Genomic DNA, 26,870 nt, shown 5'->3' with positions numbered 1-26,870 from the left:
GCAGTGCACTTTAAGCACTCATGATAGACTGGAGAAATAGAGACTCAAGATACCCAAAACATTTACTGTTCTACATATACTGCTGCTATATTTAACGCCATTATTAAACGAATCATCCAGAACCTTTTTTTTTTGCTAGCAAAGCTTTTTAGCCAGCTTCTGAATATAAATAGCTCAGTGTCATTGAATATTAATTACGTTTTAATGCTGTAACTATTTAAAGATTCCTTATAACCTACATTGTTAATTACCACCGTATCCATCTGTGGCACTGAACAAATTGTACCCTATAGCTCTTAGCTTCCAGTGGAGGAAGGGAGGTGGTGCATGTTGCTCATTTGCTATACTCTGTGTATGACTTCGGCTCACCATGACCGTAGTATGAATAGCAGTGTATGGAGTGAGAACTGGTGTCTGCACATAGAAGCAGTCTGTTACATTCTTAAATTATGCAGCAACACTGACATAAAAGAGCTTTAGCTAGCAGCATTTAATATGTTTCCCCTGACTGGCTGCCTACTAACAACATGCAGACTCCACACTCCTTCTACCCCACTGACACCAGCGAGAGGAGGGAGCCAGAGAGTTTTAATTAACACTGTATCCGAGATGACAAAATGGAAGGCAGCGCTCCCCTGAATGCCTAACAAAGGAAAAAGCTACAGCATGGATGGTGCTGTAGCGTTCCCTTTTGTTAGGCAGCTACAGCACCATCCATTAACAATGCCTCCCTGCATTTTATGATTAGATTGTGAGTGCATGTTAGGTTCTGTATAGGGGAGCTCTTTAAGACATTCCAAGTTGTATGTTCAGTTGTGGAAAGGTTTATATTTATGCTACTTTTGCTGTTGTTCACTCCTGTGTATCTATTCTGGATTTCTGTCTAAGTAGCTGAATTTATCACGGGTCCGTCTTCCTGGGGTACAAGGTCACTCCCCATTTTTATTTAATTTTATCCAGGCCAAACAGGCAGACCACTGTGACTGTCATCTGCTGACTGAGGATATTTGCAAAAGGTCTAAAAATAGAGTCCACCTCTAGTATTACCCTGTGACCCCTCCCACTTCCCGTCTTCCTGTGTCACTTGTCTCATTGCCACCTGATAAATGCTTTTAAGCAGCATTGTTAATCTGCACAATGGGATGCATCATATAACCCTAAACACACCTTGTGTACCGTCAAGGGCAGTCGTTGCCCTCTCTAAACCTCTGTACTCCTCTGTGTCATATTTTACCGTATGACCTAAGACGACCAGGCTTTGCGTCCCCTGCTTACTCGCGGACTACGGCACAAACACAATACCAGTAACTGCAACCAAAATCTCACAACACAACAATCACAAAATCACGATTTAACTATGTTCTATTAATCCATTTATGGACATTTAACAAGCTGACGTCACAGAAGGGAAATGATTCAAATCAGACCAGAGACCGACTCCACAATTAGAAGATATGTTATCTCACCTGGTTGTTATATGCAGTCGTTTGCCTCAGGCCCCCGTCTGGGTTGCTACACCAGTATGTAGGTCGATGAACCTGGTTCATGACGCCAGTGGTTCTGCGGTGAAGTTGATACTGGAGCACAGGAACAGACTGCAGTCAATTCAATCACTCAGTGCATCGAAACTTTAATAATACATTAGCGTAATAGCATTAACAATGTCTTTGTGAAATGAGACCATGATTTGATTCTGCATTTACTTCTAGAACCTTAAACCGTAATGTTCTTGCGTTATTGTATCATTCTTCACCTGTCTTTTTGTTCCTATACATGGAGGTAAAGGTGTTTTTAGACTGTTGACTAACTATGCTGTGCTGTCCGTCTCCAGATATGGCCGAGTAAACTATGTCCTAGCCAGAAGACTGGAGCTCCTCAGAGAGGTGGGACGGTTACAGGAGAGCTTGGATGTCCCCGGAGATGTTTCCTACACCTGTGAGACTGCCGGACACTTCTACCTCTACCAGGTAAGACTTTCACTAGCTGTGTGTGTGTGTATGTTTCTGCAACGTGCGGAGAAAGGCACTAAATGTAACTGTCAACCAATACGGCATAGGCTTTGCTTCTGCACCGAGCATCGGTTAATAGCATACATAATATTTTTCATCAAGCTAAAAATGTCCAACTCCAGTTTGTAAACGTATACAGGTTTAGAAAAACAAGCCGTAGAAAATGGATATTAATATTGATTTTAAAAAAATAGATTGAAGGTTCAGGGGATCCAGGAGACATTTTGCTGATTTAATTAGAATGGATTTCCGTCCTGTTCCTCAGACATATCCATGCCAATCAAACCCAGACATTATTAAAGTTTCCATTCCCCAGACTCACTGCTCATTTTGCCTAGACTGCAATTACCCAGAAACAGCCTCAACCCTGGCTGTTTATTACTGTCACCTAATTATCACTGTCCTCTCAGGCTGCACAAGAAATGCCACCACAGACAATTACTTACTTGCATTCCTGTGCCTCTTTAGAAGGGATCTAAAATAGATAGACATTAGACTTACATAGAGCAGTGCAACGTTTAGCTGCCATCGTCATTGTCGTGGGGACCTCAAGTTAATATCTAGCCTTCAGTTTTCCTGGGGGAAAAAAATAATTAATTTAAGTGTCATCACAGCAATGATGTGAGACGTATACTGTAAACGCAGTGTAAAAATGCCAGTTACATAGTTTAAAGTGGTGGGCTTAGCTCAAACTATATCCTATAGCAGCTCGTTCCCTGGGGAATCCAAGCCGTAGCAAATACCCTGGCTGATACCCGAGCTCTAGTGTCGGAGGTTATTTCTGATGATGCTCATTCTGCCATTTTTGCACCTTGCCAGAAATCTGTCAGTTGTCTCACACACACACACACACACGCACACACACACACCACTGTGGATCCTCATTAATTTGATATTGCACAGAGACTGGATTCTCCACCCACACTTTGTTTCAGCCGAGTTCTTGTGTTTAATTTAGCTCTGAAAACTGGCCAACAGTGTAGCTCTGTGACATTTGAAGATGTAAATGTCAAGAAGTTGTTAGAGTGGTGAATCTGTGACCATGAGCAGAGAACTCTGCAAGTGATCAATGACAACAATGCACATGTGGACATACTCCAGGTTCCGATGGTGATCTTAGTAGTCCACACAGACGTATACTTAACATGTGATTGAGTTGAGTCCTGCAGCAGACTCGTTAATGTTATCCTTAACGTTGTTGTTTATAGGGGTATTTATAGAACTAGGCTACCCCGCTGTTTGGTTGAAGCTGGTTTATTAGTTGCTCAGCAGGGGCTCCTGTATATGTGCGAGGCTATCTGTTCTCATTTGTTCATTTGTGTGTAATGTATTTTTTGCTATGGTCAAGTAATTATAGAGAAAATACAGGCTGGCCAGAGCCATGCAGAACTCCCACTGTGTGCTCATACAACATTTCAGTAGACCTCAGACGGGCATTAACTAAGTCGAGGCTCGTGCACACCAGAAAGTACCTTAGTGAGTTTCTTTATGCAGTGGCCAAATCAACTAGTTAATTAAAACATCCGCACATCCGAATTTAAACACCCCTATGCCGACACAGTCTTTTGGTATGAACAGATATGTTTTTCTGTCAGTATAATTTAAATACCATCAGTCATGCATACCAAGCTACTCCACCTTTCAGGTACTTAGAAAGTGCCAAAAAAAAAGCACATAGAACCCAAACAGGATACACTAAACACACACTATCAATGCCTGGCTCAGCCTCTTAACGTTCAGAGGGTTCTGTACGTCTGCTCTCACTCTCCCCACTACAGGTGATATCTCGCTGGGAAGAGTACATGAGCAAAGTCAGGCCTAAACAGGGCAAGGAAGTGGAGGCGCAAGCTGTGGCTGCACACTTTCCCTTCCACAAGTACTTCTCCAACGCCCCCCAGCCCGTGTTCAAGGGCCGGTCATATGAAGAGGACATGGACATCGCTGAAGGCTGCTACCGCCACATCAAGAAAATATTTACCCAGCTTGAAGTAAGAATCTCACACACACACACACACACACACACACACACACACACACACATACAGAGAGTATACTGGTTCCCTCACTGCTGAGCAACATCCAGTGGGATGTAAGGAGGGTACTATAGTGCAATAAGATAAAAATATTTTATCAAATTTATTTATATAGCCCAATATCACAAATTACACATTTGTCTCAGTGTGCTTTACAGACTGTATAGGTTACGACACCCTCTGTCCTTAGACCCTCGCACAGCACAAGGAAAAACTTCCTAAAAGAAACCCCACAGTTAAAGGGGAACAATGGAAGAAACCGTCAGGCAGAGCAACTGAGGAGGGATCCCTCTCCCAGGACGGACAGACGTGCAATAGATGTTGTGTGTACAGGATAAACAACATAGTACAAATACAACATTTGACAGAAATTATGTTGTGTTGAAAAAAGAGAAAGTTTGGATGAATCCAGGAAAATGTCAAAAAGGCTTCCCGTTGTCCAGCAGGACCAGGGCAGCAGGTGCAGCCACGATTCCTGATCCTGACGTAAACTTTATCAGTGGCAACCTGCCACATGAGACACAGATACTCTGGGGATGATGCCCCGGATGATGAGTTAGTAACATACATTTACATAAATGCATACAGATACAGAGGGAGAAGAAGAGAGAGGAGAGAGGAAGAGAAGGAGTGCAGGGAGGTGTCCCCCGGCAGTCTAAGCCTATAGCAGCATAACTAGGGGCTGATCCAGGGCAAACCTGAGCCAGCCCTAACTATAAGCTTTACATTTTTATTTATAGAGCACATGTCATTACAGTTAAATTCACTGTACTTTATAATAAAATTTCTACAGTAACAAATAACATGCGCATAAGCACACATTATCTTCAACTTATCTAGGTAAACTTATATTGTCCTTTCCTTGTTTACCTGAAACACACACACACACACACACACACACACACACAGAGGCTATGTCCGCTGTATTTCATGGTACTCGCAGAATATTTGCCAGCTGTGTGTCCAGGTGTTGCACAATCTCCCATCCACGAGTGACTGCCTCGCTGGCCTCCACAGTGACAGGTTGTTGGAGAGTAACAGTGATTGGTCAGACACAGTCCAAGTCTTTTGTGGATGCGTCTGCTTATAAGCTGCTCTTCTGCCACTTTTGCACTTCTCTTGTAGTAGTCATCACCTGTCCCTTTAGTCCCTTTTGCTTCAGCTGAAGGAGTGAATCATTGTATAAGATGCTAAACTCTACTTGCACTGTTTAGTTCTAGATACGATGCTGACCCTTTTGAAAAGATAAACGGTCCAGGCTATTACTCCTTATCTTTTTTCTTTTACTCTCACTGTCACTCTTTCCCACTCTCTACAAACACAAAGCTGAATGTGTTATCCTTCCCTCTCAGCCCAGCCAGTATTTCTATAAGTATAACAATAACATTTCAGATTTATGGGAACACCAAGAAGGTCTCCGAAAAGCAATAAAGAAGTTATTGGCTTGAGGTAATATCCCAACACGTGTGGTGACCTTGATTTATGTGGCTGGCCTCTGTATCGCTGCATCACAGCACCTCTCCCTCCTCCCTCAACCTCACCCATGCTGCAGTGAAATCTGTACACCCATTAAGAGGAACTGCTGTCTGTTGTGCAGGGTAGACAAGACAGCATTCTGCTGAATGTGCTCGTCTGTCCAGCTCTTAAAATGTAAAAGCAGTTTTTGAATGAGCTGTCAAAGGAATATCCAGAGGATGTATTGCTCGACAGACAAACAACAACACAACGCGTCTCCTGGGTTCCTCCTATATAGACGTCTCAAGTTTCCTCCTCTGCAGTTCCACCACATCTTTACCGCTATTTACTTTACTTTTCTTTTCTTTTTTTTCAATCTTCCCCCCCCTCTTCTCAGTTTCTTTGAATCCTTACCATCTTCATTTCACCCTTCAACCGCTTTGGAGCCATGGGGGTTAAAAATAGACCTCATCAATATTGCATGTTTTGATTGGTTTAATATTAATGCTAAAATAGCAACACATCAAATATTTATACCCACAGTGCTGTCCGAGTCTACTTCTTTCGTCCTCCCTCCACCCCCTACACAGTGTGGCAACCTGAAAATAGCACGTCTGTTTACCCCACATTCCCCTTCTGTCCTCGCCCCACAGCGTGGCTTTCATAGTGCTGTGAAATTGGCACTCTGATGTGAACTGATTCAGATTTTGTGTAAAAAAACTGGCCCTAAATGTTCCATTCCAGTATAAGTCCATGTAAGAAAATCTGTGCTGAAGTGCTCCTCAAGTTGCAGTTATTGACGGCAAACTACACCCCTGTATAATCTCCGCAGAGCAGCCCTGTGGCTCGCTGACCTCTGTTTTACTGCATCATGGGAAAAGAGGAGACTGTGTTTCCTAATGAGAATTGAAAGCAGAGGGATTACGTTAACAATATGTTTAATGAAAAGGCAAGTAGGTTGCCAATTTATCATCCTTCATGACGGTCCTGTACATTGGATTTAAAGGGAATCAAAAGTACAGGCGAGTTGAGCTATTGGACTGCGACGCCATGATGTATTGGTGTTGTATCCGAATATTAAACTGTGTCTTTTTCTTTTAGAGGTGTAATTATTTCGCGCTAGGTAATCACCTTATCCATCATCTATGAAAGTGTTCATCCATCATTTTGTCAGAATGCCATTTAAGTCGTCCCCCCCCCAAACATGAAACATGAAAGCAAAACTTAACTTAATTTACAAATAGATGAGTAAACATCTTTTTAAGTCCAAGATTGATAAGTTCTTCCCAGAGGTCATTATAAAGTAATTACCAAATAGGAGGTTGCTGCAAATGTTTCCGTGCGCAGGGATCGACTCCCGATCTTCACCCTCTCTCTTGTCTATCCCGTAGGAGTTTAGGGCCTTTGAGCTGCTGAGAAGCGGACTGGACCGCTCCAAGTATCTGCTCGTGAAGGAAGCCAAAATCATCGCCATGACCTGTACGCATGCTGCACTCAAACGTCATGACCTGGTGGAGCTGGGATTTAAGGTACGCTCTTCCCAGTACCTCTTACCTGGCTGAGCTTGTATTTACTGCAGTTACATTAAGTTCTTGGTTTAAATTGCTCATTCTCTTTATTAGTATGACAACATCTTGATGGAAGAAGCTGCTCAGATTCTGGAGATCGAGACCTTCATCCCCCTCCTGCTACAGGTAACCCTATCCTGACAACGTCTTAAAAACTCACATTTATGATGTGCAAGATTTATGACAAAATTTTAACATTTGAGCTGTTAATCCTGACTATTAGAAAAACTACAGCCACGTCGTGCCAGAGAAATCACTTCCAGCTCGGAGCATTGTCATAATATCCAGCCTAGTTTAGTCAGGACTCTTTTACCACCTGACTTTCTGTGTTAAGGTCTGACTGATGTGCTCCAAGCACAGTAATGGTGCTTGTCTTTGGTAGTTGTGCCTAATTGTCCGAGATAGTGCTAATGTCTGTTTACAGATGAGATCATTAAGCACATCAGCCAATCCAACAACCTCGCCGGAGCTCCTCTCTTTATCGCCCTTGTCTCGTGAGTCACAGTCCGAGCCTTCTGCCAAGTACACGTCACAGCGAAACAGTTTATTCCTCCTCCTCCCCTTCCCTTTCATTGTCCAGCCATTCAACCCTTATCAGTGATTTCAGCGATTGAACCATCTCTCGACTTGCAATGGTTGGTATATCAGATTCAGTCGGAGGTGAAGCTCCAAATAAACTACATCTAATTAACAAAGTCTGGCAGCAAAATGTAGACATGGCCCTTCATGCGTCACTGCCCACCTGGAGTTAAATGTTGTTCTCTGCTGTAGATCTGATTCCACATGCACTTTATAATTTTATCAAGTCATCAGACAAAACAAAAGTAAATGATGTTGGATAAAAAAAATGGAAAAAGATTATGAAGATTTGTACGGACCCCTGTGTTTGATTTAGGTGTTCTCTGTTACAGGTGTTCTTAACACTTCTTTCTTTCGTCTTCCCCGCTACAGAACCCGGAGGATGGCTACAGCAGGTTAAAGCGTTGGATCATGATCGGAGACCACCATCAGTTGCCCCCCGTCATCAAGAACATGGCCTTCCAGAAGTACTCCAACATGGAGCAGTCTCTCTTCACACGATTTGTTCGCCTGGGAGTGCCCACCATAGATCTGGATGCACAGGGCCGTGCTCGAGCAAGGTAGGTCACCCTGGCGGAACATAAAGCTAGAGTCAGTTTTGACCAACTTGATCTCACAAGCGCTCATCCCAGAAGGGACATCACAACACCGTGACCTAATGTATTTGCTGTGTGTCCCACAGCCTATGCAACCTGTACAACTGGCGCTACAAACAACTGGGGAACCTGCCTCATGTCCAGCAATTGCCTGAGTTCCAGGTGCCCAACCCCGGCCTGACCTTTGACTTCCAGCTCATTAACGTGGAGGATTTCAATGGGGTTGGAGAGTCTGAGCCCAACCCTTACTTCTACCAGGTCAGTAGCAGTGCACACAAAAGTACACAACACACACCCACAGCACAACTGGTGAATGCCCACTGTACATGAGCAGACTGGCGACACATTCGCTCCCATTCATTGTGTATGGGAAGCGGCAGATTCGCTGTACAAAGCCTGCTGGGATACCTACGATGCAGAACAAGCTGGCGGTGCGGCGAGAGCGCCTATGTCTTACAATACAATTAAATGTATTAAAATAATATTATAAATATAATATAAAATATAAACCACATTTAACCACACAGACCCGAATGCGTTACTTAAATTTGGAGAACTGTGAACACCCGGTGTATAACTCCAGTATTTATTATATCTGTAGCGCAGGTATATGCACACTGTTGGAACAGCAGCAATAGTGTTGTGGCAATTTCCCAAGCCCAATTGCTACACTCCTTTACAAGGATACACACTCACGCACACTTAGTTCCACCAGAGCAGAGAACCACGTTCAGCCCTAACCTCCATTTCCTCCGAATCGGTTGTTGTACAGCGGTTCATTCATTTTAAAATTTTAATGGTTTAGCTGCCGGCCCATATGATATATTCATAACCCTGCTTAGTCTGCAGCTAGCCCTGGCTGCCCAGCACAGACCAGTGGGTTTGTCCTTCACACCAGGAGCCGGATTGTGTTTCATCGTGACATTGCTGAGGCACTCAAGACAGTGTGGGGGGGCGGAGGGCAGGGTTGATAGGGGTGTGTAAAATAATGAATAAATAAAAATGTTTACTTTGGCAACACACCAGCACAGGAGCTCAAGTGTTACTGTCAAGTATAACAAAATGATGTGGTGATGGTAACATTGGAAGTGCTGAAATATAATATGGAACTAGTTACTTTAACAACTAGTCTGGTTTTAGCTACCGCTAATAACCCAGTTAGAGATGTGAGATGAGGACACAGCAGAGCTTGTAGTTGTCAAAAAGTCCATTTTCACTGATTTGTTACAATAGGTACTAATAAGTAAATGCATCAATTGAGACACTGATTTGTTTATAAGCTCATGACCAGTGACGACATCTCAGTGCTTACGACTCGTGAGTGTTCAACACTGTGCACGCTCATGTCCCTGAAGCTTCTTATTGTTCTTAAATCCAGACCATGTGCACGTCTCGAGGCACCAGGTCACATGAACCTCAACTCCATTTGCCCGTTGCCATTTCAAAGCCCCTCGAGGGAATTGCCAGTATCACTCACCATGCCTTGTGCGCATGCACGCGCTCACACGCACACGCACATGCATGCACTTTTCCTAGGAACCAGAAGGGATGAATTGGACACTAGAGAAGCAATTGTATCCAGTGCATGCTGAATGCCCGTCACAGCTGAACAAACACTGCCACAAGCCTGCTTCGCACTTCCACAGGAACTGCACATCCATCATACACACAAACACATGTGCGTGCACTCAGACACTCCACAGTCCAAAGGTCTGTTCCCGTTTCTTCGCCTCATTTGTTAAAGCACTCTCCATATTGAGTCTCAGCCCGTTAATAGTGCTCCCCGAGTTGTCAAACGGCTCATAAAGAGGTAAGACGCTTATCTAAATCCACATCTTCTGTTGTTAGAAAATGGCTTTTCTCAGCCACTAGGCTTGTTGGTCTCGGCGCTTCTGCTTTACAAACTACACTTTAAATGGCATAAGAGCAAAAACATTAAGAGCTTTACTCACAGGTAGTCATACTCTTATTACCTCTTATGTGTTTGTAGCTACACCACAATCTGAGATCCTCTCTCCCCTTCTGTCTCGTCTCCGTCCGTTTCATCGTCTCCGGTCCTCGTGCAGCCTCGGGCCTTTGGCTCAAACACCACTGGGTTTGGTATGACCTTGTTGTTATGGTTAACACGTTCTCTGGGGTGTTAGGGCATTAGATCACATGTATGTTAAATATGCACACGATGTAGGCAGAGATGGAAATGCCAACCACGTGTTTCCTTAGATGTTACTCCTCTTGTGTGTCTGTGAGAATCTATTTCTCAACTCAAAGTGTTTTCAGAAACAATCTCGATCCTAAATATTGAATTTTTGTACTCGTGTCCTGTCCCAACACCATTGTTCCCAAGTAAACAAGCAGATCAATCATCTGACATGTAGATATCGTTGAAACATTATGTCATCGGGGTCTTCAACTTTTTGTAGATATTGTTGAGTATTTTATTCCCCTTTTTCAAAATACCAGCTCCTACCTGTCACTGCATTCCCTGCCAAACGTGTATATAACCTGTCAATCCATGGTTTGGTCATTAAGGTTATGAATTTGTACCATTTTGGAGAGGTAATAAGGGAAGAAGAACAAAGGCGGTCACTGTTTTTGATGTGTTGACTCCGGTGCAGCTGGATCAGGAACTGTTGATGAAGCTGCATAAATTATTATCAAAGATGTGAGGACTGCAGTCCAGACTTAATTGAAACTGGATGAATAATGCATACTGTTGTCTTTTTTTTTGGTCACATTTGAAGGGCAGAAGTGTAGCCTTGGAGCCAGAATGCACATGCCGAGGAATTTGTTGATTGTAAAGTGGGTGAATGATGCAAGCAACGCTGGCCTTTACATTTAGTCCCATTTGGACGACAGGATCTCGTGGTGTTGTCCCAGGAACTGGACATTTGGTGTGATGTTTCGGACAGTGTTGTTGTTCTTTGACTTTGTTGTTGTTTGTTGGCTTTGTTTAAATATATATGTTTTCCAGGTACTTCTGTTACGATGTTTGTACAGAATCCCGAAGCAACCACCAGCGAATGTTTTTGAAAATCTCCCCTTTCCTAGTTCAAATGTAGATGATGTGATATTGGTAGTATATTATAACGTTCTGCATTAGAAATATACCATTCACCCTCCGCGCCTTTTATGTAGGGGATCCTAAATTGGGACATTTTGTCCCAGCCTGGTTAGTGGTGGTGCTGAGCTCTGTCTGAGGCAATTAATTCCAACCCAAATCAGATGGTTACTCGTGCATGAATGAGTGGGTTTTAATCTGGCTGACAAGTTAAACATTTGATAGGGGAGAAAGGGCGAGAGCATGATGAAGTACAAAGGAATGAGAACAGCAAGGTGTCAAACTCAGCTGACAGCCCTGGGTGTGCCGATGGGGAAAAGAGAGACACGTGTATTTGGGTAATTATTAGTGCTTTCACTACAAAATAAGCGTATTGATGGATGGTAGCTTTTCGAGGTCAGTTTCCCAAACATCGTTTCCGTCTCTCACTACTTGTGTACAATACTGTATAGTTACAATATGATATTAATCTTATCCCCCTCCTTTTCTCTCTCTCCCTGTCAAGAACCTGGCGGAGGCGGAGTATTCTGTGGCTTTGTTCATGTACATGCGTCTGTTGGGTTACCCTGCCGACCGCATCAGCATCCTTACCACCTACAATGGACAAAAACACCTGATCAGAGACGTCATCAACCAGCGTTGTGCTGGCAATCCCTTCTTCAGTCAACCCCACAAGGTACGAACAGACACCACAGTGAACAGTGCACACAGCTGCAGTCAATGTTTGTACGATCATTATTATTATAAAGCAAGTATAAGGAGAAGTATAGATGCAAGTCTGCATGTTGAACTTTGCTAATGCGTCATCTTTTAATATAGCAGGTTTCCTTATGGTAATCAATTCTACAATAATAAATAATGGGCTGAAATCTAAAGCAAACCGGTATGTTAATGTCATAAGAAGCAAATGTCACATCAGCACACAGCTTTTCTTCTCTTCTGTCTTTCTAATGAAGTGTCGCCTACATTATAAGCACAGCAGTATTAAGTCCTGTTCTGTTTAATCTTCTTACAGTACTTTCTTTGACTGCTCTCTCTCTCGTAAGGAAATGGGTCTTAATACACCTGAAATAGTACTGAATCACCAACCGTATCTCCAGTTTCCATCTATTCAAACAGAAAGAAAGCAATTCAGTCTAAATTATCAAACTGCTTCAAAGTATATTTGTGAAATATTGATATTTGCACATTTCATGTAGCAATGAAACGCACCCTGACTCCACATGAACTCATTTCACACATTTCTTCTCTCCTGTCATGAAGAAACATTCCCAACAGACACGCTTTCACCTCTCATATAGTATGTGTAGGACTCAGACTAGTTAAGTAGGAACATGCATGACACACATAACATGCACATGAACACAGTGTTTTCACACCTTCAGATGTCAGCTGCAGTCAATGCACCAACCTTCTCTCCTCTGTTGCACTGAGAGATACATTCACAGCTCTGAATCCTCACAAGGCTTCTGCTGTGTCTGCCTCCCTGTCCTCATCCTTTCAGTTTGATGTACAGGATCTCCTTGAATTAAGTGGATCTGCGTGATACTTGCAGGGTGGAAAATTAATGAGTAGCTCGTGGAGGTTCTTGATTAACTTCCCCCTGTTGCAACTTTGGCCGTCATTGTCCCGCTTCATCAAGTCATGAGACCATCGAGACTGCTGCAGGTCATGAGACCCAAGTAGAGCAGGACACTTTGTGCCCTCTGTCCCTAACAGTTTGCATACCAGCTGACTGCATACCTCTGTAAGTCAAACTCCCTGAGGTGTATGTAAGAGTGTGTGTGTTTGAGGAAGGGATTTAAATGTGAACACTTTGAGAGTGGGTGTAGACTCCATGCTGTGTTCATCCCTGAAGAATGCGGTTGGATTGTCTTCAGCCCACGGTTTTCCCCCCCTACTCCTCTCTTCTCTCGTCTCTCTTCTCTCGTTCCTTCCTTTCCAGTGTGTTAAGTCAGCAGCCCGTTGGCACACTTTCCCATCCGTTTTCTGTTTGTACTGCTAAATGCTTTTCCCCCCGCTAGCCTTAGGTAATGCTTTCCTCTTTCTTCATTCTTTTTCCCTACCCCACATTCTCTCACCTTTCTTTATTCTCTGTTTTCCAAGCCGTTCACACACTTTACAGTGTCGCAGGCTGTTTGGGCATGAGAAGGTTGTGAGATTTGAGTGTAAATTGCACATCAGCAGTCGGTTGACGTGTCAGTTTGCCTCATAGCGGCAACAGGTCAACATTTATGTTGTGTTGTTCAAATATGTTTGCATATGTTTTCTGTTTGTGAGATAGTTTTAAGGAAGGTTAACAATATCATGAAATAAAGACCAGCCTGCCTTTCTCTTGATACTTTCTCTTCCCTAACCTGAATAAAATCTTTTAAAATGGGTATTGATTAGGGGTGGGTGGGGGGGGGGGGGGGATTCTGAATCGATTCATAACTTCCAAAAATGTATTTTCAAAAAACGTTTCCTCCCCCCCCCAACAAAATAACCTAGACATTGCTCCTTTGGAGCCGAGACACTAAATCAAAGTGGTGTCCAACATTATTTTGTGATTTGTCGAAAAGTCACACAGTTTTATAGTAATATTTTTTAAATTGCCATGTTTCTGTGAAATAAAAAGCCAATTTTAATTATGTAGCAGGCAACATTTAGTTTTGTATACCTTGTACTTTTTAATCCTAAAGAATTAGTTTTTGTAAAAAGTGTTTATTTGTGCAAGTATAGTGTGTTTACATTATTGCAATTCATTGATATTACTTTTTCAAATATAGACACAGATGGCTTTTATGCTGTAATTTGCCACGCCGGCTTTATGAGCGCACCTGGGTAGATCCTTAAATGATCGCAAATCAATTTTGAAACTGCAATTGTTTTGAATCTAGAAACTATTTTTGAATCGAGTCGTAACCCAAATATTACCAATACATACAGTAGGTTGTCTTTTTGTTTCTTCATATATATTTTTCCAAAATTGAGGTCTATGGCACAGAGGAATGATCTGTATCTGGCTTTGTTGTAGGATCATTTTATTCTTAGTTTTGGTATTTTTATGGGATTTGCTGACGATAAGAAAAAACGTATCCTGTAACGCAAGAAAGCACAACACAAATTGCAGATTGTTACTGTTTATTAATTGTCTAACAAGCAGGCAGGAAGTGAATCCCTCTTATGTCTTTGTGTGCATGATGCGTTCTACCACCTGCAGGGCCGGAGTCTTACATCTCCTGTTGTTGTGTCTGTATTTTATGCTGTGCAACACTACCTTGTTGCTTTGTCTTCAACTTTGCTCCCTGCTCTGACAGCTAGCCAGAGATTGTGCTTGGTCATGTTAAATGTCCTGCGATGTTAAAGAAATAAAGTGTCATTCATCGTGCTCATGGCCTTAGTCGGTATGCATGCGTAGTAATAAAGTGACAGGGGTGACAGGCTGTTAGATTTGCTGAAAAGAAAGATAGCCAGAGAGGGAGGGAGATAAAAAAGAAAGAGGGGCTCTTGTGGGAAAATGCTGAGCAGTAGAAAGGTCATGGCGCAGAGCGTTGAGTCCACAGTGTGTCTGAGAATGTGTCACAATTGCTAAAACCAAGCAAATGTCAACAGCCATCTCACTTTACCTGCGATGACTTAAATTAGTTTTAAAAATAAGTCACAGTCCCAAAATCAAATAAACACTGGCCTAAGCTGTCTGCTGAATCTCAAAGACAACCGTTGGCATACATATGTATGCATTTATGCATCTTTAATGATGATGTTCTTTTTGTTTGCTCTATGAATTTTGCAGACGAGGTCTATTTGAGTTCACTTTCTGTTGCTGTATATTTTAAACACCAGAATAGTGTTTATTTATTCAGGTCGCTAATCAAAACTGTATTACATAAATTCCAACTGGATTCAAAGTCATTGCATCTGTTGAAACAAAAAACTATTTTGGAATTTTTCAGCAATTGTGGTTTAAGTTAACCTCTGTTTATTTAGTTAGAAAGCACACCCACAGAGTCACAGAGAGAGGAACTATAAGGCACGTTGAATCTTCGGTTTCACCTTTTGCATCCCTCCCTTCATTAATATGCATCACAAACACTTCCCGCTTCCTTTCCTGTGGGATTCCTTCATTTTCTGAGAGCAGGAGCCCAAGTCTTGCCGTGTGGACCAGGATATCTTAATCAGATATGTTAACACAAATAGGATACGTCTTCCCAGCATGCCTTTTTTAGACAGATATGAAACCCTGACACCCTGAGATTCTCTTGTGACAAATGTAATAATCCAGCAGTCTGACTTCTGCATATTCCAGTGTGTGAATAAGACATAGCAGGATAGAGTAAAAAAGAAGAAGAGAGGAGATATCTACACTTGACCATTAGCTTAGAGACGGCATGTCACTGTCTTCAGGGGAGGAAGGGAAGAAAAGATTCTCAGTCAAATAGCTTCTATTAGCAACAAACTGTGTGTTGTGCGTCTCACAGCATATTTTGTGTGTGTTTGTGTGCTTCCTCGTATCCACAGACATGCATGTGCCACAATGACATGACCTCTGTAATTCACTCCCTGGAAGATTTCTCATAAATAACTGAACACCATGCAAAATGCTACGCCTTAGGGAGGTTCTCTATCTGGTCTCTGTTGTCTGTGGGCTAAGAATAACTCCCTCTCTTAAGCGCCCCTTCTCCACTTCTATTAAGTTGTACTGTTTCGGTTAAAAACAATGCAGTTGTAGCCCCTTCAAGTCCACCGGTATAGCCTACCTCAACAAAGGGTGTGCTGGAGTGCTGTCTGTGTATGCCACATTTGTGCATGCATGCATGCATACCGCGGCTGTTTGACTTGAACATGAAACATTTGACTCTAACACACAGCACACAACGCCTCATGCCATTGTAAAACCGACATATTGTTGCCTCTGGTGCTGCACCTGTTCTACATAGCAACAGGGAGATGCATAAATACATGTTTGGTCTACTACATTATTAGCCCCATCTTTTACACATTCACACACACACACTGTCCCACTGTTACCCAGAAAGGGAGTTCCGTTATCACTGAGTTGCATTAGCTAATAAGAGGTAACCAGCACCACAGGATGATTTATTTAGCACGGGTGGGTCATAGGTTGGTTGCTGTAGTCCTGGGCCTGTGGCTTCTCGATGGTAGCTGACGTCCTATCGATCCACTCTGCAGGATGGATCTATAAAGGAAAGGCCAACCTATTTCTGCTGGGCTTTGGATTCGCAGCATTCGGGCCTTTACACACGATAGTAGTATTTTTATTTTAACAAAATGAAATACAGTGGGGTGGACTTGTGACCGGTTTTGTTTATGTAACCATATTTACTTCATGTAGTTTTCGGGCTAACATTATTGCTTCTTACTTAGTTTTTTTGTGGGTGTTGACAGCAGCTGTGACTGTCGACACACTGCCATGGGTTGTGCACAGATGTTCACACATGTAGGCTGAAGGAGCAGTTACACATACAGTACTAGCTGTACTGTATGTGTAATGTGTTCAGTTTTACACGGTTGCTTCTCAATTTCTTGGCTGTGTATCAATATGTTTTCTTGATTTATGTAAGGTGTAACAGCTCTGTTTTTCATGTACGGGAATAAGTACGCTTCTCAGCAAGACAGGATTACCAGGGTATATAAGCAAATTGGTTGACACGAGTTTCCTTTTTGATTTTGTGGGGGGGGGGGGGGGAACCTCAGAGCGCCACTCTCTGTCTCCCTGAAATAATCTCTGATCCCGTCAAGCAGCGTGGCCACAAGTACCTTGGCCCCGAGTCTCAGGGGCCCAGGTAAGAGGCTAGTGCCGGCAAATGCCCTCTAAGCCGTATTAGCCCCGCTGGCTGCCCATGTGGCCCACTGCGATAACGGCAATAACAAGAAAACACAGGCAACATCATTCATTCCCCCCCCCCCCCCCAAAAAAACATACACAAATAAGGAAAAGAGTTTAAGACGGAAAGCAATCTCCTTCATGTTTCCACAACATTCCAGCTAAATCCCTCCACCTAACCAAAATGCACTCATTCACTTTGCAAAATACATCAGCTGCCATGACTTAGTTAGCATATCTTTTGATATGTATGTATGTGTATATGTGTTTGTTCAATAACGACTCTGTTTGTGTGTCTGTGCAGGTTACAACAGTGGACAGATTCCAGGGTCAGCAGAATGACTACATCATCCTCTCGCTGGTCCGCACCAAAGCCGTGGGACACCTGAGGTAATTACTTCAATGCGTGCCAAGCAGAAAAAAACTTGCCTAACCCAAAATAGACACCTTCAGCTGCTATTCTACTACAGAAAAGACTTGTTTAATAGCATCTACACTTTTTTGGATACACATCCTCCAGGGAAACAACACAGCAAAAATGTAGACACTTAACTCGCATGAGACGGCTGCTCTCAGGAGGCGTCCTGCGTCTGTCATGTGTAACTATTGAATGAAGTTCGCCAAAGGACAAAAAAGACTTAACACTGTGGCTGTTGAAGTACGTATGAGCCTAATTTGAGGCAGGGAGGATAAAGGGTGCTTCGGGACAGGAGCATGTCCGTGGAGCCGACTGTATTTGTCCTGTTTAAGAGAAGCTATTGTGCCGTGATGATTGGAGTGAGACTATCAAACAAAGGGCTCTGCTCTGATCAAAGGCATACCACATAACAGTCATTAAGAGTCATGATGGTGAAGCAAACTGCAGCTGTAGGTTCTTTATGTCTTTTTGTTCCATGTCCCATTGCTATCCGCTCAACTATACTCCCTCGCCGGCCTCTCTTAGTCTTCAGCTCCGTCTCTTTATCTCTCCGCTCCCTCTTCTCTTCACTCCCGACTCGTTCCTCATTTCACTGAATTGGTCTGTAGTCAAAAGGCCTTTCGCTCCTCGGCCGCCGCGACATCCTGACGAGCTCTTCGCACCTAACACGCTCCATGTTTTAATTCCGGACAATTGAGGCTGAACTCGTCCACAGTGCTTCAGCCTGCCACGCTGGCCTCCGGCTGTGATTTACAGAAGCTGCTGTTGGAATTGCACTGCTCACAGCTTTATCCCAGCCGCACTGCCACTGCTTTCACCTGCCCTCACATTGGACAGTCTGCAAATTGGAACCCCAGTGCGAAATAATAAGCCTATTCCTTTTGTAGCTAAATACATGCCCCCCTCCCCTCTCCTCCTACACCCCACCCTTGAGTGTGGTCCCTTTTTACAAGCAGAGAAAGCACTTAAAAACTCTATTTAGTTCTTTCCTCATCTCGCAGATAAAGCCATGAAGTGATGTAGCTGGGAATGAGAAGTGCAGCAGGGCCACAGAGAAGTGGTAGTTTATCTTGCTGGCAGCGCCTTGCTCTCCTCTCGGTATCATTTATTTGATCTTGTCTTACACTGCACCCTGCCTTATACTCATCCTACACAAAGTGGGAAGGTTGTCAAAGGTTGTCCCTATAACAATGTGCTACAACGGTAGTTATCAGTCAGTGACGGGGAGTACCACAGTACTAAAGTTTCTCTTCTCCTGGATGAGTACTTGTAGCAAGGACATTGTGGAAAACTAGGTTTTCAATCCGCTTCTTTCAGTGAGTGATGAGCGACATGAACACGCAGTTTTCTTTTTATTTAACGTAAAGATATTTGAATCAATATTTGATCACAGTTGTTGTGGTTCTGTGATTATGCTGCCGGAACACATCAAATCTAAAACCGCTCAGAGTAATTATAATAACAGAAGAGGCCTTGTTGATTCCATTTTTTATTTATTGACTTAATGTTCATTCATATCTTGGTGTCCGTGACTCTTCTGACCGGTCGGACTGGCGGTCCGTCGGAAATTCTTGTGCCGTTTATTGCGTTTTTCCCCATTCTGGAATCACCGTGGTGTACCACTGAGTCCTACCTTACAATCCTCCGGTACTCTCCCCCCCCCCCCCCCCCCTCCCCCTCCCTTTTTATCTGTCCTCATGGCAATCTGTTGCCGTGACAACCACAGGGGACGCAGCTGACCATATGACAAGCTGACCCCTTGCTTTGACAGGAGAAGCATTCCTGCTGATACACACGGGCACGCTCACACGCAGGAGCACACTCTGACAGGGAAACACAGATCCAGACACGCTCTGACATGTGTACACACACACACACACACACACACACACACACACACACACACACACACGTGAGAACACACACGCAAACGGTATTCGTCCACTTTGCCCTGCCATGTCACAGCACAGGTGGGCGTCTCTCAGTAGTGCCATGTCCACAGGCTATCCTGCTTCCTGATTGGTTCATCTCTTCTAGAGCTCTGTGCTCATTGGTTGTAGGTGGTGTAGTTTGTCTCTGTGGAAATGTTGTGCTTTTTAGAGTCACTTTGTACCAGGCTTGAAATTTGCAGTAATTTTACATAAACCTACTGGCTGGCTGCACATGTTAACTCACTCATAAACCCTGCACAATGAATTCCATAAGCCCTACCCCCCCCCCCCCTTTTCCATATTCATGGAACTCATCATGCATATTGCAATTAATCCTCTTAATCTCATGAAGTGCTCAGGTGGACATTTTGCACATTTTATGGCTGCATTTCAACATATATATGTGTCGATGTATAAGTGCGTGAATACAAACATGGTCGTGTGCCAAGTTCTTGTACATCAAACCAAAGACAGTTTTCAGTATCTGCACAGCTGCTTGAATAAGCCACACAATTCCCCCCTCATATGCGCTTGCCTTCTTCTGTGCTCTTTAGATTTCTATAAACCCGAATGCTTTAGTCTCTCAGATTTATAGGCCAGCTGGTCATATTTTACAAAGCTCCTTTGGGTTAACCGTCCGAACACCTAAAACACACTATACACCGATTACAAAGAGTGCGTATGTGTCTGTATACATACAGTTTGGAGCGCACCCCCCCCTCCCTTTTTATTTTTATTGTGAAAGAATACATTCGTGTGGCTTTTTAGAAGTTCTCTCCCACCATGTGTAATGTACACAACTTTAATTAGAATAGGTGAGTACAATATGTGGATGTGTGCTATGAAAATACCTTTTTTCCTCCCTACAAATGATATTTTATGTTCGGGCTGTCAAATGCAGTTTTAAGCATGTTTATCTGTTTAACTTAGGTACATGTGCATTCAGTGGTATTCTTCTTACATATGGCAGGCAAACAACGTCTTAGGCCACTAAAGCAAGCGGAGCAGGATTCCTCCGTTCTCTGGGAAATGGCTCCTCTGTCTCTAATCTCTTAATTCTACTGGGTGGCAAGAAAAAGTAACCTGTGTGCCCTCTCTAGTACTCTCCCACCTCTCCCTCTCTTTGTCTCTCTTGTTTATCCTGCCCTTTGCGTTTTACTCCTTTTATTTCTCTCTTAGCATCTACATTTGTCCCCCTCACATGTAGCTGCTGATCCTTCACTAAACCGCTCCCCTCCTACTCTACACTGATTTTTTTTCCCATTCCTTTTATAATCTTTCCTCGAACCTTGAAATTTGATCCCTTTACTTGTTTTTGCCCCTACACGTGACTTCCTCTACTCTTACAATGTCACACTATCCTCCCACCTCTCCCCTTCTGTCGAACCAATTTTCAACTTTCTTTTTTGGTTTTCTTCCTTCCACTCCACAGGGACGTGAGGCGTCTTGTGGTAGCCATGTCGAGAGCCAGACTGGGTCTGTACATCTTTGCCCGGGTGGCGTTGTTCCAAAACTGCTTTGAGCTGACTCCCGTCTTCAACCAGCTCACTGCCAGACCCATGCAGCTGCACATCAGGCCGCACGAATACTACAGCCAGGAACAGCCCGTATGTAGCCGCACGCATGCACACACCAGTTTCTTAACGCACAACAATCTTCTGCTCTAATAAATGTGGATGATAATCAAACACTCAACCTCCAGATTTTCCCATTTATACATAACTGTTGCACTGAAACATCCTACCACAGACTGTGCTAATCCTGCCTCTATATTCTGAATGGCGTCTTCTTTCCCGTTGGTTCTCACTGGTCCTCAGTCTTACTGCTGCTTTACCCGCAGGCCCCGCCCTGTTAACAGCGTTCTGCAAGCATGGGAGACACGGGCCTGGCTATAATTAACCCCCGAAGGTCAGAAGGCAAAGCACTCTCCCAAATCCCGCCAGGCCAGCATGAGATGACGGTTGTCTGGTCACTGTGTCTCGCTGACTGGCGTGTGTGGCAACAGGGGTGTCTGAAATACCCCACAGCCTCTGACACTTCCACTGACTCCAGAGTGTTCGTCTCCGTGGGGGACAGCTCTTTTGGGCACACACATGCGGCCCATGCTGCTTACACTCGGACGCAGATTACAAATGCGATTTTTGTCTGGCGACACTCGAACAGAACTTTCAAAAGGCTCCTTAACGGTGCCGATTCAGAAGTACTTGTAAAAAAACTAAAAGGATAACACTGCTGCTTAATGCTACATATGGATATATACATAATTACAGCACTGGTGGATAGTATTGGACAGATGGTAAAGTCTAATCACGCTCTATCGCTGGGAAACACATTAACGGCGTGATGTTTTTACCAATAGTTTTACAGTAATACATCCACACACGGTTAGGTTTTACAGTTTTACTGAAGCAGCGCATCCACTTGATGCCCAGAGGGCCTCTGTGAGCATCACCCCTGTATTTAGGAGCTAACAGCCCAGCAGATTAAACATTCTGCTCGCCTCACTCCTCAGTTTAGGCTGTAAGACTCTGTCTGCATACTAATATATCGTCAAATTAAAAACACTGCATCCTCCACGCCTTTTTTTGATGGTGCGTGAGCAGCGATCGCTGGAGGCGGCGTGTGTAGAGATTTGCTTTCAAATAACAAGCAGGTAGCGGGGCAGATGAATTGTAATTTCCGTGCACATTTACATCACATCAATAGTTTAGCTTGTGGTGCCTGCTAACAAGACAGATATACAATTCATTACCATTCCTTTCGCGTGATCTTTCTCTTTACCGATCTTTCCTCTTTCCTCGTCACAGAGAGACGCTTCGGGACAGTCGGACCAAATCATCAAGAACATGCCAGAGATGACCAACCTGGTGTATAATATGTACATGCACATGATCCAGACCTCCCAGAAGTACAGACAGGTAAACAAAACCTTTATTGAATACCATAAAGAAGAGTGTCCAAAGATATTCTACTGTATGGTTAAAAACAACCAGCGGTACTTTAATGCTAATACACTGAAGCAGTGCTAGAAGCCGTCACTCTCTCCCTGGTCGCTATTGTAGTATTGTTAAACTTTAATGCAGAACAGTAAATAGGTCAGATGTGAGAGAGTTGTTGTAGTTGTGCACGTGGAGAATTAACAGGCCACAGGCCGAGCATGTTTGAGAGTGGGAGCGCAGGTGACTTTTACACCACATTCGCATATTATGCCATGACTGAGGGAGAAAAAGTGAAAAGACTTTGCTTTGATGGAATATATATTACATTACATTCAACACAGACTTATGTCCCCGTAGAATTCACTTAGATTTGATATCAGGTGGGAGTATTTATCCTCCACATTTTGAATATTTTCCTTTCCCCTCGGCTTCTCAGCAGCAACAACAGAAGCTGGCTCTGCCTCCACAACAAACCGAGACCGACGCTGTGGTCGAGGAAGCGGCAAGTAGCTGCGAGGAGAAGCAGGAGGAAACCCCCATGGAGCAGGAAAGCCCAGAAGGAGAGGCAAACTCGGAGGACACTAGTGAGAAGGAAGAAAAGGAAGATGTAGTGGGCCATGCTAAGATGCCAGAGCATCCCGGCAGAGACAGCGACAGCGACGGGGAGGACAGCGGAGAGGAGCAAAAGCAGTAGAGCATCCTCTCATGGGACTACTGTCTAATTAACGGCCTCAGTTATTTAGGGGACAGAGCGGACTGTCCCTTAAGAAATATTAGAGGGGAGTTCTTCATGTTTTCTACTGAAAGGAGATCCTGGTGATTTAATGTTTTATTCATTTTGTAACCATCAGTACTTTTTTTTATTAAAATAAATGCAAATCCTTCATTGTCTGGGACATGTTTTATATATATATATATATATATATATATATATATATATATATATATGTGTGTGTGTGCACCCATCGGAGCTTATAATACTCAAAGAGGTTTTAATCTATGTCATTGTCACACGCACGCTCTGACAAATACACTGTATAGTCAACATATTTAAGCCTTGTTAAAATCTCTCTGTCATGATACTTGCATCCATTCATCTGCTTTCCTCCTCTGCTTTAAGCACAACTCAAATCTGATTGGCTCAGCCTATACCAGCTACACAAGCTGCGACTAAGCTCCATTTGTAGGTCAGTCACTTCACCCAAGGGCCAGTGTGCATGCTGGGGGATTTCAGCTTGCCCTCTGGATGTACACAGTCACTCAACCAGCAAGCCTTAAATACTCTGCCATTCATAACTTTTGCGTGTGATACTAACAGCAGAATAGCTCATATCAGCAGGATCAGTGTCTGGGTTGAGGTTTGACAATCAAACTTAAAGAAACAATAATCTCAAGCTTAATAACAATCATTCAATAGCCAAGTCTTGGTCATTTAAATCCAGTTCAAATGAAGAGGTTAACCAGGTCCACCGCCCTGTAGGCAAGAACACAGACTGGAAATTCATTCATTATCATGCACCAGAGGTTGGTTGTTGTTACATCATACCTCAGGCAGGCTGAGAGAACAGGTCAGCTGCACAGCTGCTCCAGCCTGGCCCAGTCTAAAGACCTGACGGAGAACCATGTGTTGATAGATGTGGAGAGACATATTTTCTGCATTCAGTCAAGTGTGGAACCATATAACGTCTATTTTTTTTCCCCATCTTCTGAGAGCAGGGGCACCCCAGGTCGAAGTTCTCATGAGTATTTTGGAGTAGTGGGATATGCCTCTCTGTCGGCTGAGAAAAGGGATTAGAATAAGCGGTTAGATAAGAAAGATAATCCCTGTCGGCTGATGCTACACGTACAAATTACTGACGATTCTGGCATAAAGCCTACTAGACCAATGTAATGTATCGCATGATGGTGAAATATTTCATGATTTTTGAACTGAATAAATCACAAACGTACATCATGCTTGTTAAATCATATCACATTCCTCTACAAACCCATGACAGCAAGCATGCTTGTTCTTGAGTCACATGAGTGTCTGCATTGTGCAATATCCTCCCCTCTGCTAACCCTTCCACTTACTAACTTTCTGGTGTCTCCCAGCTGGCCTCTTGAGAATGTAGTTGCCTGTGGTGCCTTGTTGTAAGTTAGAGCTAACTGGTGGGAAGGGACTACTGCTCGCACACAACCTCCCTGGAAGTCTGCAGCAGGATCTGTGAGAAATAGCTACGAGCGAGAAGGATATCAGGAGCTCACATCCTCCAGAAGCTTTTTTCTGCTGAAGGTGAACATGTCTTTTATACACACGCGACAGGTATTCATTAGGTTAATAGCTACTTAGCAACACGCTCACTTCTAACCTTTGCTGTGGGCTTATGTGTCACAGAGACTAACTGCATGCAGTAAAAATGTACATTTGCTCATGAGCACAGTCGATATGTTATTGTTCTAATTTGCCACATAAAGATGTATTTCATGTTGCAACACTTTTTTTTTTTTTTTTTGAATCTGAAAAAGAGGCGTTTTTATAAAACAGTTATTTTTCAGTCATGTCGCTGCACAAAAGCAAGAGAGCTGCAAGAGGAAGACTTTAAGGGAAGTACAGCACAGAGAGCGGAAGTGTTTCGTTTGAGGTTCGAGTCCATTTGTACCGGTTGTGCAATGTTATTGTGCCCTTAAAAGTAATTCAGTTGCTGATGTGTTTTTTTGTTGTTGTTGCTCTTTAAACAAATTGAAAGTGTTTATACAAAAGCACGAGATCCACCGTGGGACACACTCGTGTTTAATGTGTCATTTATTGCCCAAACCCTACGCGACAGGAGGGTCATAACAGGAAATTACACATTATATGGTCAAGACAGTAATGTTGAAACATTGCTCAGCATACCAATTAGCAATTTTTCATCACAAATGATACAACGGGCATTTTTATGGCTCAAAATAGCAACAAATCATATTCCTGGCCACTGTTTGTTATCAGCGTTGACAGATAAAGTAATGCTCATTACCAAAGTTATGCATGATCTCCGCTGATCTGCTATTAGTGGGTGACTAATGTGCCAGCGTCGGTCTTCGACACCCTGTGAGTGGGCGGCCTGTTGACCTCCCCAGGCAGACAGGTCTGGTGGTTATTGCTTGTGGTTGCCGCTTTGTCAAGGCCACTGCCTAATCCTGACAAGTCCCATCCAGATCATCAACAGGGCACGTTTCAATTTGATAATCTCCTACTATCGCCGAAGAGGCCCCGGCGCTCACAGGGACACACTCGGATGCTGCTGTCGTGACTGACATAGTGTCATTTACGATCCTAAAGTGCACTCCTGTCAAGACTTCCTCCCAAATTCAAATGATCAGTTACAGCTGGATGTGTTTGGCTTTGCAAAGCGTGCTGCGGTCCACTTTCATTAGCCACTCTCATCTTCCTCTCTCCCTCCCCAGACTAGGATGGCCACTTGCGGGTCATGTTTCTGGAGCATCATCTGGCTGGTGGTTCTGCTCTGCATCGGCTGGCCCCTCGGCATCCTCTTAGGGGGTCTCTACGGCCTCTTCAGCCCCCTCACCACCTGCCTCGGCCTGGATCGGCTGTCCGATCTGCTCCTGGAAGGGGCCAACCTGGGCCGAACCTGTGCCAATAACATGAGGCACGGCAAGCCTCTGTGTTGAGATCCACCCTGAGTGATCGGAGGCAAGATTGATGCTTTTCTACTGAAACAAATCCTTTGCTCTGAGGAGAACTGTTAATGTCTGGTTCATGTGGAGATATCCTGAGATGATTGGCGCTCGAACTTTTTTTTGCTAAGTTATGTAACAAAAAGGTCCAGAAGGTTTGCAAAATGGATTCCAAATTTGTATGTCTGGAAGAAAATAGGCTTTGTGTTCATGGTCTGTGTTTGCTGTTTAATTCATGATGACACTGCATGGAGAAGATAAGAATGAAAATGGCAATTTAACAATGGAAATGCTTAGACTTGTAAATGACTGTATGGAAACTTTTAATGCGATTAAAATGGCTTTGAACTTGCCCTCTGTGTTTGTCGACTGACTTATTACAGTATACAGTGTTTGGTGGAAAATCCATGTTGCTAAATTTTTATAGGTGAAGGTAAATAGAGAGACGGAGCAAGCTGGAGATGTAAACAGATGGATTTATACCTGCTTTTTTCCTATGGTCATAGGGGGTTGGAGCTTATCCCAACACCAATTAATTGGAAGTCAGGGAGATCATTTTGAGACAGTTTGCTCGGTCATGTCAGCCCAACACAGACGGATACACAATTACTCACATGACTGCGTTAAGGGGTGGTGATGGCCTAGTGGTATGCCTTCCAAACAAAACACTAGAAGGTCAGGAGTTCAACACCAGGGCTTTGTACATTGTACCCCTGACCAAGGCACTTAACCCTGAGTTGCTCCAGGGAGACTGTCCCTGTACTTAGTTCAATGTAAGTCTATCTGGATAAGAGCGT

At 43.5% G+C, this 26,870-nt stretch overlaps 1 protein-coding gene and 1 long non-coding RNA gene across 4 annotated transcripts in view; both read left to right on the top strand.

Annotated features, from left to right (window-relative positions):
- aqr (aquarius intron-binding spliceosomal factor) overlaps positions 1-23,297 on the top strand; it is a 45,081-nt gene extending 21,784 nt beyond the window's left edge. For 2 of the 3 annotated variants that reach the window (XM_029460837.1, XM_029460838.1), the window contains exons 26-36: positions 1,832-1,967; positions 3,788-3,997; positions 6,889-7,026; positions 7,120-7,191; positions 8,017-8,204; positions 8,327-8,498; positions 11,804-11,974; positions 17,430-17,515; positions 20,907-21,081; positions 22,282-22,392; positions 22,850-23,297. In XM_029460837.1, coding sequence (XP_029316697.1) covers positions 1,832-1,967; positions 3,788-3,997; positions 6,889-7,026; positions 7,120-7,191; positions 8,017-8,204; positions 8,327-8,498; positions 11,804-11,974; positions 17,430-17,515; positions 20,907-21,081; positions 22,282-22,392; positions 22,850-23,107 — 1,717 coding nt within the window. In that variant the 3' untranslated portion in view covers positions 23,108-23,297. The remainder of the gene's footprint in view (positions 1-1,831; positions 1,968-3,787; positions 3,998-6,888; positions 7,027-7,119; positions 7,192-8,016; positions 8,205-8,326; positions 8,499-11,803; positions 11,975-17,429; positions 17,516-20,906; positions 21,082-22,281; positions 22,393-22,849) is intronic. The other variant, XM_029460839.1, reaches the window with a different exon arrangement.
- Positions 23,298-23,413: 116 nt separating this feature from the next.
- Positions 23,414-26,425, top strand: LOC115027443 (uncharacterized). Its single transcript, XR_003834379.1, has 2 exons — positions 23,414-24,688; positions 25,843-26,425. It is a non-coding gene; the product is annotated as an uncharacterized LOC115027443 (long non-coding RNA).
- Positions 26,426-26,870: the final 445 nt, after the last annotated feature.

This window comes from Cottoperca gobio, chromosome 22 (genome assembly GCF_900634415.1).
Source record: "Cottoperca gobio chromosome 22, fCotGob3.1, whole genome shotgun sequence".
Taxonomy (NCBI): Eukaryota; Metazoa; Chordata; class Actinopteri; order Perciformes; family Bovichtidae; genus Cottoperca; species Cottoperca gobio.
The sequence above is the reverse complement of the archived record's forward strand: the minus strand, read 5'-3'. Positions and strand labels throughout refer to the sequence as shown.